This window comes from Lagopus muta, chromosome 2 (assembly GCF_023343835.1).
Source record: "Lagopus muta isolate bLagMut1 chromosome 2, bLagMut1 primary, whole genome shotgun sequence".
In the NCBI taxonomy this organism is placed as follows: domain Eukaryota; kingdom Metazoa; phylum Chordata; class Aves; order Galliformes; family Phasianidae; genus Lagopus; species Lagopus muta.
Window position 1 is genome coordinate 42,834,207 of NC_064434.1, and position 14,914 is coordinate 42,849,120.

At 38.1% G+C, this 14,914-nt stretch overlaps 1 protein-coding gene across 2 annotated transcripts in view; it reads right to left on the minus strand.

The window, feature by feature from the left end:
• Window positions 1-14,914, minus strand: part of PDSS2 (decaprenyl diphosphate synthase subunit 2) — a 114,851-nt gene that overhangs the window by 12,076 nt on the left and 87,861 nt on the right. The window contains exons 4-8 of one of the 2 annotated variants that reach the window (XR_007375447.1): window positions 14,295-14,369; window positions 6,177-6,347; window positions 4,414-4,545; window positions 3,601-3,672; window positions 1,129-1,164 (exon numbers count right to left, since the gene is read on the minus strand). Coding sequence is in view for 1 of the 2 variants with exons in the window: in XM_048937647.1 (XP_048793604.1) it covers window positions 1,129-1,164; window positions 4,414-4,545; window positions 6,177-6,347; window positions 14,295-14,369 (414 nt within the window). In the remaining variant the exon portion in view is untranslated. The remainder of the gene's footprint in view (window positions 1-1,128; window positions 1,165-3,600; window positions 3,673-4,413; window positions 4,546-6,176; window positions 6,348-14,294; window positions 14,370-14,914) is intronic. The other variant, XM_048937647.1, reaches the window with a different exon arrangement.

Genomic DNA, 14,914 nt, shown 5'->3' on the forward strand with positions numbered 1-14,914 from the left:
AGCAAGTAGCGTCTGAACATTCAAAGGAGTGTTTCACATATTTGAGGAAAAGAATTCAGTACTCTCAGCAATGATTTAGAAAGTGACAGTTGTATCAGTCTTTTTCTATTGTTAAAAACAAAACAAATCAAAACACCAAATCAAAATGAAGATGATTTTAAATAGTTAAAGTTGAGATCCTTTTCATGCTTCAACAAGAAGAAAAAATAGCAATTCAAACTTTCTTAATATGGTATAACTACATTAGAAGTCTGACCTGTATGTATACATATTAACTTACCATATTAGCAGCAAACATTCATAGCTGCAATGTTCTTTAAACTCTACTCCAAGAGGGTGATTCTCAATTGTGTGAGAGCAGTAACTTAACAACTATTTCCCAGTGATGCTGGAGGAAGCTAACTGGACCCTCATGATGTACTTCAGACTCGGAACAACTCAGCTTTGTGCTCACTGAGTAACTTGGGGACAAACCTCATCTTCTACCTCCACCACAGTTAAGCTGTTCTCCAGTACTGAAGCTGGGAGCCTTCTATGTCATCTCCTGCACTTCTCTAAGAGCACCACAATGCTCCAGCTACTTTCAGCTGATAAGCTAGTTAATTCACATCTGCTTTTACTACAGAGCAGTTGCATAGCACATGCTGTGGTGACTTAGCTCAAAGCTGTAACAGGAACTGAAAGAAAGGCAAATTGTTATAAAACACCTGCGTGTAGGTGTGTGTATTTTTCTAAAGGAAGCAGAGTATTAAGGTGAGATTAAGAAAAGAATAACAGCATATTCTATCAATAAGTAGAGATCACTGCTGGCAGCTAACCTGCAAACAACTGCAGAAAAGGAGACAGCAAAAGCTGACAAAAAGCTGACTTCAGAACTAAGTTTGGAGAATTAAATGGAATAAATAATGGCAAAAATGATAATTAAATGGCTGTGTTTGATACAGGATAAGATAACTGTTAGTGACTTTTCAAATCAAGTAATAGTACAAGCCATTCTCTCTCTTCCTCTCTCCATGCATACATGCATAAAGTGGCTTAAACAAGGAAGTTTCAACTGTCAAGAATAACCTTGAAAATGTCACACATAATATTAAAAATAAAAAGCAGGTTTAAATGTAATTTACTGACCTTCTTGTAGTCCATCAAATTTCCTTTTCCTTGTGCCTTGAAGAGAAAGAGAGATTTTATATAAGACATCGCCTATATAAAGTAGCAAGAGTATAAGATGCAATTAGAAGACCTACTACTTTAAACAGAATTGACTTTCTTTAGGAATCTGATGCAGAAAAAATACAACTGAAGTTATTACTAGTAATAACTTATCCAACATAGCTCTGTTTCACAGAATCAGGCTTTTTAGTCTTAGTAATACCAGAAGAGGTGTGTTCGGCATGCCCTCTCCTAAACATAAGACGTTACAAGCAGCAGGAGTATTTTCTCATTCTCTGCTCCTCTCAAACACTCAAGCCAACAGCAGTTACACTTCTCCAAGCAGCAGCCTTAGCTAATGTTTCCTAAGGTTTCTTTTTACAATAGCACATTTGCCCTTTTTTTCCTTTTATCCTCACAGTAGTTTGCTCTTTGACTTTTACTGACCCTGATTTCAGGCACAGAGACTTTCTTCTATTACATAAGATTTCTGCATCTGGTTTAGCTTCCTCACTGACTTACAAAAGGTATGCCTTCTTGCCAAACTGGGGTAACTTTCCAGGTCTCACTGCTTGGCTGTGCCAAGGCTCTTGGGAGTGCTAAGGTTCTGAGCCTCAAATAAAAGGATCTGTGTACCAGCATGCTCAAGATATGAACAAGCAACTCAGCTCAGCCTTTCTTCTGAATACCACATGCCAGTAGTGAGGGACAATAATATTAGGACATTCTTCATCGATAATCAGGTGGTGTAAAATCAGCTCATCTTGCCAGGAAGAAAGATCCCTGAATCCCCCGTGGAATGGCTCAAAATGCATCAGATAAGCAGATCACAAGCAGACACTTTATGACAATGCTTTTGAAGCAGGTTTTCAGGACTAGTGGTTTTGAAGATTGACTTTTCTTTCTCAGATGAGGTGACCCTCTTATGTATGTTCTTAAAACCTACGCTTCACAATACTTAACAAAGCATCTGATAAATCATCTACAAAGCATTTCAGAAATGCTTTTCTTCTTGTTGTGATTCTTCAGAGAAGGCTCAGAAAGACCTGGTAAAAGGTACAGGGATTACTTTGGCCTAAGTGAGATTGTTTCTAATTTATTCTCTTATTGAATTAAAAATGTTGTGGGCTAAGATGAGTTCTAGACCTATTTTTTTAATTTTAAGAATACAAGGCTTTCCAAAATCTCAGCAGGACTGCATTTAGCAGCTATTTTAACACTTTTGTCTAGAGGTCAGCATTCAAGCATTTGTCTACAGTGGTGTTTTCTGGAAACTATTCAGGGCTGGATTTAAGTTTATTGAAAAAAAGAAAAAAAACACACCCCAAAAATAAAGACATTTCAGGACTCTACTCCCTAGCCCATATTGCTGACCATTCATTGGCTATTTTACTCTTAAATACAAAAGGTTGGAGGGGTTTGGTGGTAAAATCAGTAAGAATAGATCTCTGGCCTTTGTGTATGATCATTCACGTACGTATCTGTATATGCATGCACACACACACACACACATATACATACATCTACAACTTTTTTTCTCTTTTATGACACGGCTTCCCTTTGTATGCATCCCAATTTTCTTTTAAGGCAGTTTCTGAACATCCAAATTTGAAGGTAATCTTCTCAAAATACACACATTCTAAGTGTTGATGCAGCCTTCCACATGTGGTGATCTGGTGTGTTTTGTTCTTTTCAAATAAAGAAACAAGAGGGTTTTTAAATGGTCTCCAGCTCAGCAGCAAGAAGGTGCATATGCCTGCCTCTATTCTAAAGCTACCGTAGGAACAGCGCCTGTTTCTGGACTTGTGACAAGAGAACTCTGGGGAAACAATGACAAAAAGTCCTGGGCTCCACAGCATTTCAGGCATCCTTGATTAAGACACGAATGACAGGCAGTAAATCATGGCCACATACTTTGTATTTAGCTAAAATAATAGTAAGTACAATACTTCTATGTAGAGCATGTCACTTTTTTCCCCTTCAGCAAAAACCGCTTCATTGTTTCTATCATGCCCATTTTTGGTATAAGAATTAGCAAGGAGACAGACGGCACTCCTGGAATCCTGCAACCTCCTCTAGATTCTGCAGATGGGAAATGGTTTCAAAGCCTTTATAAAGTGCGCTGTGGTAATACCATTATTCTCCAACTGCAATCATCTAAATCCATTTACATTCAACTCACATCTGAGCCTTGTGTTGAGACTGCAGAATTTGAAAATTTCTCATCATACATTATGAAACATCGTCGTCTAATTTCAAATTGACATAAAGCTTGTTTTGGTTCAAGATTCACACACAGTACCACTGCAACCTGGCCACCATAAATGGAGAATTAGGCAGAAGCTCAAACCTTACATCCTGCGATGCTGAGTTCTGCTTTCAAACCAAGAAGGAAAGAAGCCATCAACAAGCATCTTAAAAGAACGTGTTTGCAGGGAGCTAGCTTATTACCAAAGGCAGCAGACTTTCTCCTGAAGAATCAGTGTAACAACATCAGGAATTTCCGAACAGTACACATCACAGCTGTTTAGAAAAGCAAAACATGTCTGTCTGATACAGGAACACAACAGAATGCTTATTACTGGTCATATTTTTTTGTGTCTTCCCCTCTTTCTCCTCCCTGCTCTCCTGTATCATTATCTATTTGTATTTCAGCACACAGGAAATATTCATAGGCTGGAATGCCACAGTTCTATGTGGTAATGTAGAACAGATATATGCTACACAGCCATCTTACTTTTATATCCTTCCTTATGTGTTAGAGGAAAAATAACTGAATGAAGAGAACTGAGCATGAGGACATCAACCAGCTAGACCTCTCAAATACTTTGTAGTGGTCAGGAAGCCATGTCTCCCAGGTCTTTTCCCTCTGTTGAAAATCACAGATCCCAGAGAAAAGTTAGCCAAAGAAAACGTGTACTTACCTTTTGACCACTCTGGTGGCATTACACTGCCACTGAAAGTAGGTTTAAGCTAAGATATAGGACTTTGCACAAACAGTAAGGGACAGATGCTCCATGGAAGTGAATCTGCTCATTACACTGACACACAGAAGTCGTAAAGAGCTCATTTGTCAGCTCCTCTGATTTCACCCTCTTGAAATAATGAAAGAGAGCGGTTTTAGGTATTGGAAAGTAGAGGTAATAACCTTTGCATTATCTCATCTGATGTCAGTTTCTGAGTTTCTCTGTAGATTGAAAGCACAGACGGGAAGAGAGATGCAAATGACAGAAGTTGGCAATTCTAAACAATGTTTTAATTTACCTCTCTGATCTGTTTAATCCATGCATCCCTTCCAAGGAATTCCTGATGAAGGACTGCAGGAGCACAATTCAAACTGAAGGCCATGCCATCACTAGAACTTTCTTTAACAAATGGCTGAAGGTCTGAATGCAGCTGAAAGAAAAGAACAGTTTTTTTCAACTTCCAGAAGCAGACTATACATTCACATCTACCAATTCAAAGCCCGTATCCCAATTCTATAGCTACTTGCCATTTTCTGCTTTGACGTTTGCATTCTGGTTGCACTTCAAGACTGAAGGAGGGAAAGGAAGAAGGAGAAGCACTGCAGTGGCAGAAAGTTGCGATAAAGTACATAGAGTATCTCCAAATAAGTAGGTAAAGGACAGCTTGCAGAGCTGGGCAAGTGATGAGACAGTCAGGTAAGGAATTGTTGAATGGAAAGAAGTGGAAAAAAAACCATAAAAGAAAGAACAATTTAGTCTTTGTTGGGAAGATCAGTTTTTCATCTGTTAAGGGCAGTGCACTCTATCTACTTCCAGTAACCAAAGAAGTTGATGTAGTACGATCTGTTTTCTGACAAAGGAAATATTACACAGCTAATAGCCTTCTATGAAAATCATGTAATCCTTTATACACAACCATATTAATCACTAGAGAAAGAATTAATATTAAAGCACACGCTAAATATATTAAAGCTATAGTCTGAACTAGATGTAGTTTACTCTCAGAGCAGTACCTAGCAATATTTGTATGCCAATGAAGTCCTGCTTTTGAAAACCACTTCCTTTTCTTGGAGGAACTAGAAACCACATAAACCAACTGAGTAGGAGCGGATGGGAGGTCTGTTTGCCTGTCTCAAGCGATATCTTCCTTTACAAGTACTGCAATACAGATGGAGTGGTTATGTGAGGCAAAACAAGAGTGCTGAAGATCTGAATCTTTTGCTTTGCATTAGCTCTAGCTGTGGACTGAAAGATTGAAGAAAATATTTCTGTCCAGTTTTCAGTGAAGAAAATGCAGCTTAATTCTTTAACTAAAACATAAGTTGACTAATTGGATGCACTCCTGACTTGAACTGAAATTGCCAGAGATACGCCTCTGTGTAAGGCCAGTGAGCTCCCACAGAGGACAAGTAGAAATCTTAAACCTGCACAGACATTTTGCAGTGACTGTCTCACTCTAGCATGAGGGAGGGTCAGACTTTTTCTGGGAAATCCTACTGCTGCAGAAGTTTATGCTCCTACTGTTCTCATCTGGCTACCGCCCTCGCTATGCATCATTTACTCCCTTTGGAAGTTAGCTCCACAGCAGATTGGCTAGAAGAGAACACATGCAGGTACTTCAGCCACTGCAGCTCCTGTCTCAGTCTCATGTGCTGCTGCAGGAAGCTGAACTTATTGGCACAAACATATGCATGGAGGCAGCTTGGCACCCAACACCTGCTTCCCTCTGCAATTCCTGCTGCTGGGACTGTGGCTTCAAGAAGAACACAGGAGCACAGAAAGTAAAGCTTTAAGCTGCTACAGACAGATGAACCAGAGGGACTTTTAACAGAGCCTCGAATGAAATAAACCACACAGCCAGAAAGCGTGATTTTGCAAGCTCATAAGCACTGTTCATATCAGCAGTTTCTGCCTATACCAGGCAGTAGTCAAGTCTCTCAGTACCATTAACCTGCTGACAAAGGTCTGTGGCATAGTGGTGGTATAGAACAGAGCTCAAGACCAACAAATCTTGCAAGTTTTTCCAATTTTAAAATCACAGACTGAAAGAAAAAGGTGTACCTTATGACTCATGGACATGTGCTTTCCATACCGAAATGCCATGTCCTGAATCTCAGAGCTATGCTTTGCTAGTTCCATTGCAGCCTGGCAGCTCTTTGCCAGCAAGGCACTATGTGACAGGAAAACCTGTTCCTTCCACGTAGATATTCCAATGTCATCTGTAAGACAGTTCTGCAAATGAAAGAAAGGTGAAAATGAAAACACCAAAACTGCAACCGTGTCAGCTCATGGAAGTTAGCATTGCGGCAGAGGAAAATGCAACATGTGGTAAGTAACAAAACTCTGGATGCCAAAGTGCTAAACCTAAGTTCTTCTATGGATAGGTAGAGAAAAATACCAGAATAAATATGCCTGAAACTTCAACAAACAACATTTTCATCTTCTGCTCAAAAAGAACTACAAACAAAATATGTGGAGTTGTCAACAGATTCCACACAGATCCTTTTCTACACTACTTTATTATTACCCTGAACATTAACAGTCAGTTACACTCCTTCTGCGGTACTGGGGAGAAAAAAGAAAGCAGAAAGCAAACTACGTCTGTATTTCAGCCTCTTGCCAGTAACTAAGAACCAGCAATCCCAAACAAACAGGATGTCATCTCAGAAGTCACTTTCATTTCTTCTTTGCAGTTAAGAAAAAAAAAAACACCCCACCCCACAACACTGGAGAAAGTATTAGAAAAGCATATAGAACTGCAATGGAAAGACGAAGGGGAGTGATGAAGGAGTCATACCTCTTCCTCCCCAGGAAAGACTGAAAGCATTTCAAAATAAATAAAGCCATGTTTTAGAAAAGGTATTAACTTTCCCAGAGGAGCGACAGTGACTGCAGTGGTGTCTCTAGTGAACTTCATCACCTTGACTCTAAGGTCAAAGATATTTAACATTTCCCCAGATCCTCTATATCTAAAACATTAATTTGAATTACTTTCTACAAAATGGAAATGTGTTTTAGTTAATATGAATCCCATCTTCTCTTCCCCAAACATAAATTCATTTGTGTTGGTATTTCACTATTTTACTAATAAGTTTCCAAAGCTAGATGCGACATGTAAACTTTCTCACATGTACACATCACTGTAGGTTTTCTCCAAATAGAAAAATAAATAAATGCAAAAGATTGTTTTGTTATGAAAACCTAAAATAAGAGAAACTCCAGAAAAGAAAATAATGTTAAAAAGTTGGTAATTTCTCAGTTCAGTCAAACCTATAGCATACACTAAACCAAAACATTCTTCAAAACAGTAATGCAAAAATCTCCAACATAACAAGAATTTTCCTTCAAAGTGATGTCAATTAAGTTACTCAGCAATGAGCACGTAGTAATTCTGCGTGACCCTATAGTTTTCTCACAAGGTATTATTATCTGTAATGAAATTGGTAACAAATGAAATAGAATCCATTCATTCAGCACGAATTTTTCTCCCTTATGTATATCACCCAGAAGTGCTGCATTACAAGGGAGAGAATAATTTGAGACTAATGGAAAAAGTAGGAGAATTCTGCAATGCCAAATAACACAGTGCTGTATCAAAATTCCACTGCTTTCAGACACACGATTAACTTATACAAGGAATGTGAAGATCAGAGAAACCACATGTTTGCTATTATGTATTTGATAACTTACGAAGTCAACCCTGAATTATCCTTGTGTTTCATTTTACTGTTGTAATTTTGTTTTAATACCTTGACTCAGCCCAGAGCACGTGCAAATTCTCATCGCTGGCAAAATGTCAAAATGAGCATTTAATTCAAGTAGTTTCCTACGTATCAAGTTATAGGTCCCTCCCTCCACCCTCCCAATCAGATATAGATCCATTTATTTTAAATTCAAAATCAGAAGCTCTTGGAAGACGCAACACAATCTTTTGCTTAACAACCAATCTGCTCAGAGAAAGAACAGGATTTACTAAAATTTGCTGGATGATACTGGAAACTGGCAGTGATTTTTATAATTATTTGTTTTAAATCCAACCAAGACAAAAATAATAAGGTATCTTTAAACAGTTTATGAAGTTCAAATACCTTTCAGAACATCCACAAGCTGAACATTTTAGCTTGCCTGAGCCCTTGAACAGTAAGAGAAATGCAGACTTTATCGAATAATGCAGGAACTGAAGCAGCTTAAACAGTCCTTCCAACTCGATACACATGAGGAAATTGATTCTACAATGTTTGGAAGTGACTGCACAAGAAGCTCCTGTCCACTGGATGAGAACAAGGTAAAGCTTCATACATCTAAAACGGACACATAACTTCCAAAAAATGATGAGAATCTGAGACATTAGAAAATGTAGTATTGAAGTCTTACGTATTGTGAATCCCTGGGTTACAGAAGCAAGGTCTAAAAATGAATCATGTTAATATGGATGTGACTTAGCATATAAGTTTGCAAGCTAAAATATAGCTAATTTTAGTCACACACACTTGTGACCACATACTTCCAAAGCTTCTGCTTGTTAAGAGAACAGAGGTAAATACAACCATTCTTTAGCAAAATTTTCCTACAAACAAAATGGTATTTTTTCCCAAAGATAAATTTCATGCTACACAACTGTAGCATGCCAATGACACTGTAGTCCTACAGTGCCTATGCTAAGAGTTAAGCATGACTATAAAGCATCAAGAAAGAAATGAAACTAGTTCTGGTTTCAAGACGTTGTGAAATCTGAAGCAATGGTGATGTTTATTGTCTTTATTAATTCTAGCTGTAGTGGACAGTGCTCAGACATCTGATGCCTACAGAGCGACCTCATTACAAAGTTATGCCCTCAAGAAGTGGGTCCAGATCCCCATCAACTCTCGTGCTGTTCGTGCAGCAGAGGCTGGGTGAATCCCTCACCGTCCCTGAAAAAAAGCAGTCAATTCAGGTCCAGATACACTTTGAGGAGTGCTGGCATGGGAGCACAATGAACATATCTGAAGCACCTTTGTCGATCACTTCTACTCCAGTTATGCTCAAGAAAAATGGTCCTCAAGGGTCTAACAGCAGGTTTGCTTTCCTTGTGAACATGTTTTGACAATTCACACTCACGATTTAAAAACTTCAAGAATCAGTGTTTTAAAAACTAATTTTTCAAAGCAGTACCTGGAAGAGGGAAATTAAGACCAGCTGAGGGTGCTCCCACTTTTATTAACGTCAGGGTCAGTTACTGTCTTGTGAGAAAGAAATTGGATAGTTGAGAGAAGCTTTCCCTTAAACGATTTCTGTAATTTAAATTAAGTCTGAAACAATCATCCTAGGCAACAGGAAAGGTAGAACTGTCAGAAAATGAACTTGCTAACAAAATATGCAGTCATAGAGGGGCAGGTCTTCGTAGTTAGAGTTACAAGTATCCCCAGTGCAAAAGAGGTTTGATTTGCCACACCAGAGAAAATGGTAACATGAGTTCGGATGAAAACATATTCAGAGAAACATGAATGAAAATTGTTTCTTAGAAGTGCACGAAATCATATGCAAAAACAGGAAAGAGTAGAAGTCAGATATAGATCACATAAAGGGAAGCTTTATTTTAATCAATACGATGGCAGCTCTTTCTTAGCCATCTGGTGTCTCACAAAATGATCAAGATGTCTGAACCACTTTTATACCGAGCTTTATAGCTCAATTCTCAACGGGCAAATAACCCACATAAACAGAGAAATATTCTCAAATAGTTCTACCATTTAAAAGTTTTACATTAGATGGTTCAGGAATGTCTATTTTACATAAGTAAAATCCAGTTACAGATCTCTCTAACTACAGCAAGACCTTGCAAAACATCTTGCATACAGTTCATACAAGCTTTAAACAGATGTATTCCTGCTTTCTGGACATGACAAGGCATCTTTTATTGGTCTGTTAATATATGCCTTCTATATTTTTGGAGAGAATCTGCAAATGGGTCAATAAAGCATGCCACTGCCACTGACTACCTGACACTTCTTACTGTGACACAGTGTAAAAAAAAAAAAAAAAAAAAACAGTTGAAAAATTACAGTAAATTAAAACCTCTCTTCACATCTGCTACTTTTAAATCTCCTGGAAAAGCCCAGTATTCAAAGAACAAAAGGAATAAACAAGTAGCAATGGCCTTCTTTCCAGCGATGCTTTCCCCCACTCTGACACATTCACCTATTCTTTTCACAGATGCTTTTTGCTCAGATTCCATATTTTATCATTCCCTTTCGTCCTGCAAAAGAAACATACTTAAAAAAAGTAAGAGCTCTGACTGCTGCCCTGCTAAAAGGTGGTTAGCATGACTCATAATTCATTTGATTTACCCTCCGTGGTACAATTTATAAGCAAATCCATTACTTGCAACATATACCTGTAACATTCCAGTTGACGAACATGTGCAGAATCCCAAAACACAGCTCCTCAAAGCAGGACTGGTGATCAAACATGAATGAAGAATTGGTATAGCTCACTGCATATAGCTATGCTTTGCAGGAAAATAAGTTTCTGTTCCATATTAGTCTATGCCTGTTAACATTGATTAATTCACTATCCAGTACAACAAGTACTTGCTACAAAGAGATTTATTTTTCATAATTGTTTTACATACTAATTCTTCATACTTATTCAAACAATTCAATGGAAAATTTCAAAAATACTTACCAGCCACCAGAAGAATATCTTTGAAAAAGTAATATCTTATGTAACAGTCTCATTCTGATACTAAAAATGAGGTTTGGTAACACACATCTAGCATCAGCTGGATAATTTGAAGGTGAGAAAAAAAAAGAACACTACAGTTTCCCATGGAAATCCGTAATTCTATAAAAAACAGTCTGCCAAGTAACATACAAGATCCAAAACACTCAAATACTTGTTAAATGATCTGGGATATTAAGACAGAAGATTTCTGAGAGTGCAACAGTATTCTGTGAGCTAGCAACATTTCAGAAGCCTTCAGTCTTCTAAAAGTAGGAATTAGAGATCCAGCACAATGTTTTGTTCTGTTAAAAACAGACACTATGATCAAGAAGGAGGGCCATGTTAGGCTGATATAATCATTGCACTCACTAAGGGCATACACTTCTACTTCCAAATTAGAACTAGATGTAGGAGAGGCGGATGGGAAGCAGGAACGGTGTCCTTTAGTCACAGAATTTTGAGTTCTGATATGGGATTTAGCACAAAGCTGCAAAAATTTTATTGCGCTGCCCCTTCCTGCTCCAGTTTACAGTTCAGAACATTAGCTTAAGCCATTAATGCAATGTCTTCAACCACAACATTTATATACTACTTGCAACAAAAGTGGCAGCCCTAATCTTTAGGTTATGCTCACAACACTTTATAGGTAGAACTGCCACTGCACATAAAGATGAAAAGTTAAAACACTGAATCTTCATTTTCCCCCATTTTACACAGATCTAATGACTCACTGCAAAGATCCAATCAAGAACAACCAAGCAGAACATGCTACAGTGGGATGGCTGCAGGACTGCATGCAGTTTTACAGAGAGAGAAGTGGTAATGAGAGCTGTAGAATCATTATATCCGTTATACATCTTCAGTAGTAAATAAGGTCAGCCTTGTCAGGTCAAAAGATCCTTTTAATTTTCCCATAGGGTCATCCAAATGAAGCAAGCTGAAAATACTTTCTTGGATAAACATGCACTTAGGATCTCAAAGGGGAAAGGTGAATTTTGCTAAGTTATTTTTATCTGAACTAAAAGAAAAAAAAAAAATCTAGCAAAGCTCAAACAACTCAGTGCTGAACAAGAAATGAGTCCATTTTATGCTACTGAAAAGTTTTATAACAATTGTGTTAAAGGCATATTTAACATAAGAACCACAACCTTTCTGCCTCAGGAAAAAAAAAAAAAGAGAAGACATCCTTCCACTTTTCTAAATTTAAGATATTCCCAGCAATGAAAATGTCATTACTAACATCCCTATGCCCTACCGTTAAAAGAAAGTAAGCTTGACATTCGAGGCTTAGTTGCAGAGTAGATTAAAGTATTTGTCTTACCTCCAGGAAATGTCGTTCAAATTTTGGTTTTGGTCAAATGACAGTTGGTGACGGAAAGATGATGCACAAAAGGTACAAATAAGACTAATAACTGACTTAAACCATTTTGCAATCTCTGCTAAAGAGATGGTCAGCATATGAATGGGACACTGTCACAGCAGACAGCAGGGATACATCTAAATACACAACAAGAAGCTACATTTCATAAAGGGCAAAATTAAAGAAAAAGAAAAAAAGATGCTACACTTCTTTGCTCTCAGTCTCAAGAGGCCACATACATTATAAAACTAAACTTCAGGCACTATCATGTAATTTTCAGTACCTATTATGCTATCACACAAATTCTGTTTTGAGTTAACTGGATTTCTCCTAGGAAGGAGAAATGTACTTCCAGCTCTTGTTGGACAGAATAAGTCACTAAAACAAAGTATTTTCTACTTGTAATAGGACCAGGGTAGGCAAACGCCATGCAGCTGTACTCAGTGTATCTCACACTTCCTCTGCAATCTACATCTGGAGTGCTTCAGTACTGCAATAGAAAACAACTATTTTCAAGTTCATCTAAGATGATGTAATTGTGCCAGAACTGTCAGCTCGGCACTTTGCCAAATGAAGAAAAAGAAGAGTTTGACCCTCTGTGATGGCAGGATCCTCAACACCTCTCATTTATACAGCACCCATTCTTAAAATACAGTCTCATTGATGAGATCAACTAGTAGAGCTCCTACCAATAAAAGTAGCTATTGCTCTTCTACATGCAGTGTATCTGGGGCTTAGTTGTATTTAGAAAACTGCCTGAACACAGAAAATACAGTTTAGCTCCTTTGCAAAGATCTCAAAGATACTATCTACTTTACTGTAGAACCCCCAGCGCCGTCCTTGCAAGCAACCTACAGGCTGAAGTGCTGCTTACTCATAGATCTAACCCAGAAGGTGCTCCCACACCTCCACTGTGGAGAGGTGCCAGGAGATGGCTCTATGCACATCGTCCCTTGCCTGCAGCACCCAGCACAGCTCTCTTGCTAGAGGCCCTCACCTCCTCAGAGGGAATTGCTCAGTAGATCAGCGTGAGCACTCCCTGCTAACTGGTTTTAGCCAGAAGAAGACGGATAAGCTGAAGCAAGGAAGTAATATGCCTTCATTGTATGCCACCTTCTGTGGCCCAGCTGCCGCACATCCACAGCCTGACATTCTGCTTAGCCCACAACCTGGTTTTGCCTGGTGTGGAGCTGCCAATGCAGGTACCTACTGTGGCAGTAACCTGTTTGAGCTGATGATTTATTGTGCTGCACACTGCAACATGGCAATAGAAAGCCAGAACAGCAATCTGAATACACAGCACATACAAATGTATTCATAAACTTCTGCCATCTTATACACTGAACATTAAGACAGAAGTGTCTGAGGCAAACTAGGCACATGAGAAAACATCAGAAGAAATAAAACTATATGCTGCAGTAGATTTTAAGATACATATTTACATATACACATTGCTGACCATTGCCATACTGTGAAAACTTGCTATTTAAGACCTGCAGAGGTTATGACAATTTTAAAATATCAATTTTTGTACATGCTAAGATACAGGCAATACAAAATGGAACTCAGTTTTGCTCCAACATCCTGCTCAAGCCAACTTACTTCATGTAAGTTTTTTGTATCTCTACAAATTTCCTTAAATATTCTACGAAAGACAAAAGCATCTAAATCTGATTTGCTAAATCTTCATTATGGTTCTTGCCACACAAATTAAAACACAGGACAGTGACACAAGACATCCACAATTGCCCCTGAAGAGAGAAATGATTCTTTGGTGTGAAAAACTGGCTATTGTCTCTGCCCACACCAACTCTGTAATACATGCACATGATCTACAGTGGAGAAAATAATGGTACTGCATCTCTAATTCCTCAGCACAAAACAGATGTTCAAGTTATCAAACTTAAACACTGAAAAAACCCACACTGAAGCATTTCTGGAAAGGCTCAGTGTTCACAGGTGCCACAGTGACGTTACTGCTGAACCTCGCCATGACTGCAGCTCATTCTCTTCCTCCCCCTTCCTCTTCCATTTCAGATTAAAAAGTTGCAACATTTACTGTACTCACATTAATATCACCAAATGTCTTGAGTATGTAAAATTACTGAAATTCTTACCTCAGATGATCTTGAATTTTCATAGTAGATACCTTGAACTAAATCACCAATAGCACTTGATATGAGTTCCACAACCTGTAAAAGAAAAGGAGGAAAAAAAACCCAGACTTATCTTTACCAGTAAATTTAGTCATAATTAAAGAAAAGCTACTGCCAGATTTCTAGAGAGGTAAATAGTTTACAACTTCCTTTGCAGAAAGCTAGATGCGAGGGACTGCAGGACCTACCAGGATATATTCTACACAAGCATGATCCTGTCTTCCTGCTAAAGCCTATACTGCTGAAACTCTTCTATCAAAGTTTTAAGTAATCTATAAAATAGAATATTTTTAAAAAATTTAAAAGGATAGTAGTATATAAAACCCAATATTTTTAAAGAAATATTTACAAAAAAAAAAAGGATAAAAAAATTGAAGTATGAACGACAGAGTGTATTCACAGGACATTCACAGAGCTACTAAGTCCCAGTTCACGAATATAAGACAATACCTCATCTGGGCTTAGTTTTGTTTTGTTGTTCTTTTTTCCTGCCAAGTAAATACTTCACAGTACCTCTCATTGGGAGCTGTTAAAATTCTAATCTTCGCAGCTATACAGAAAAGTCAGAATCCATGGAAAGG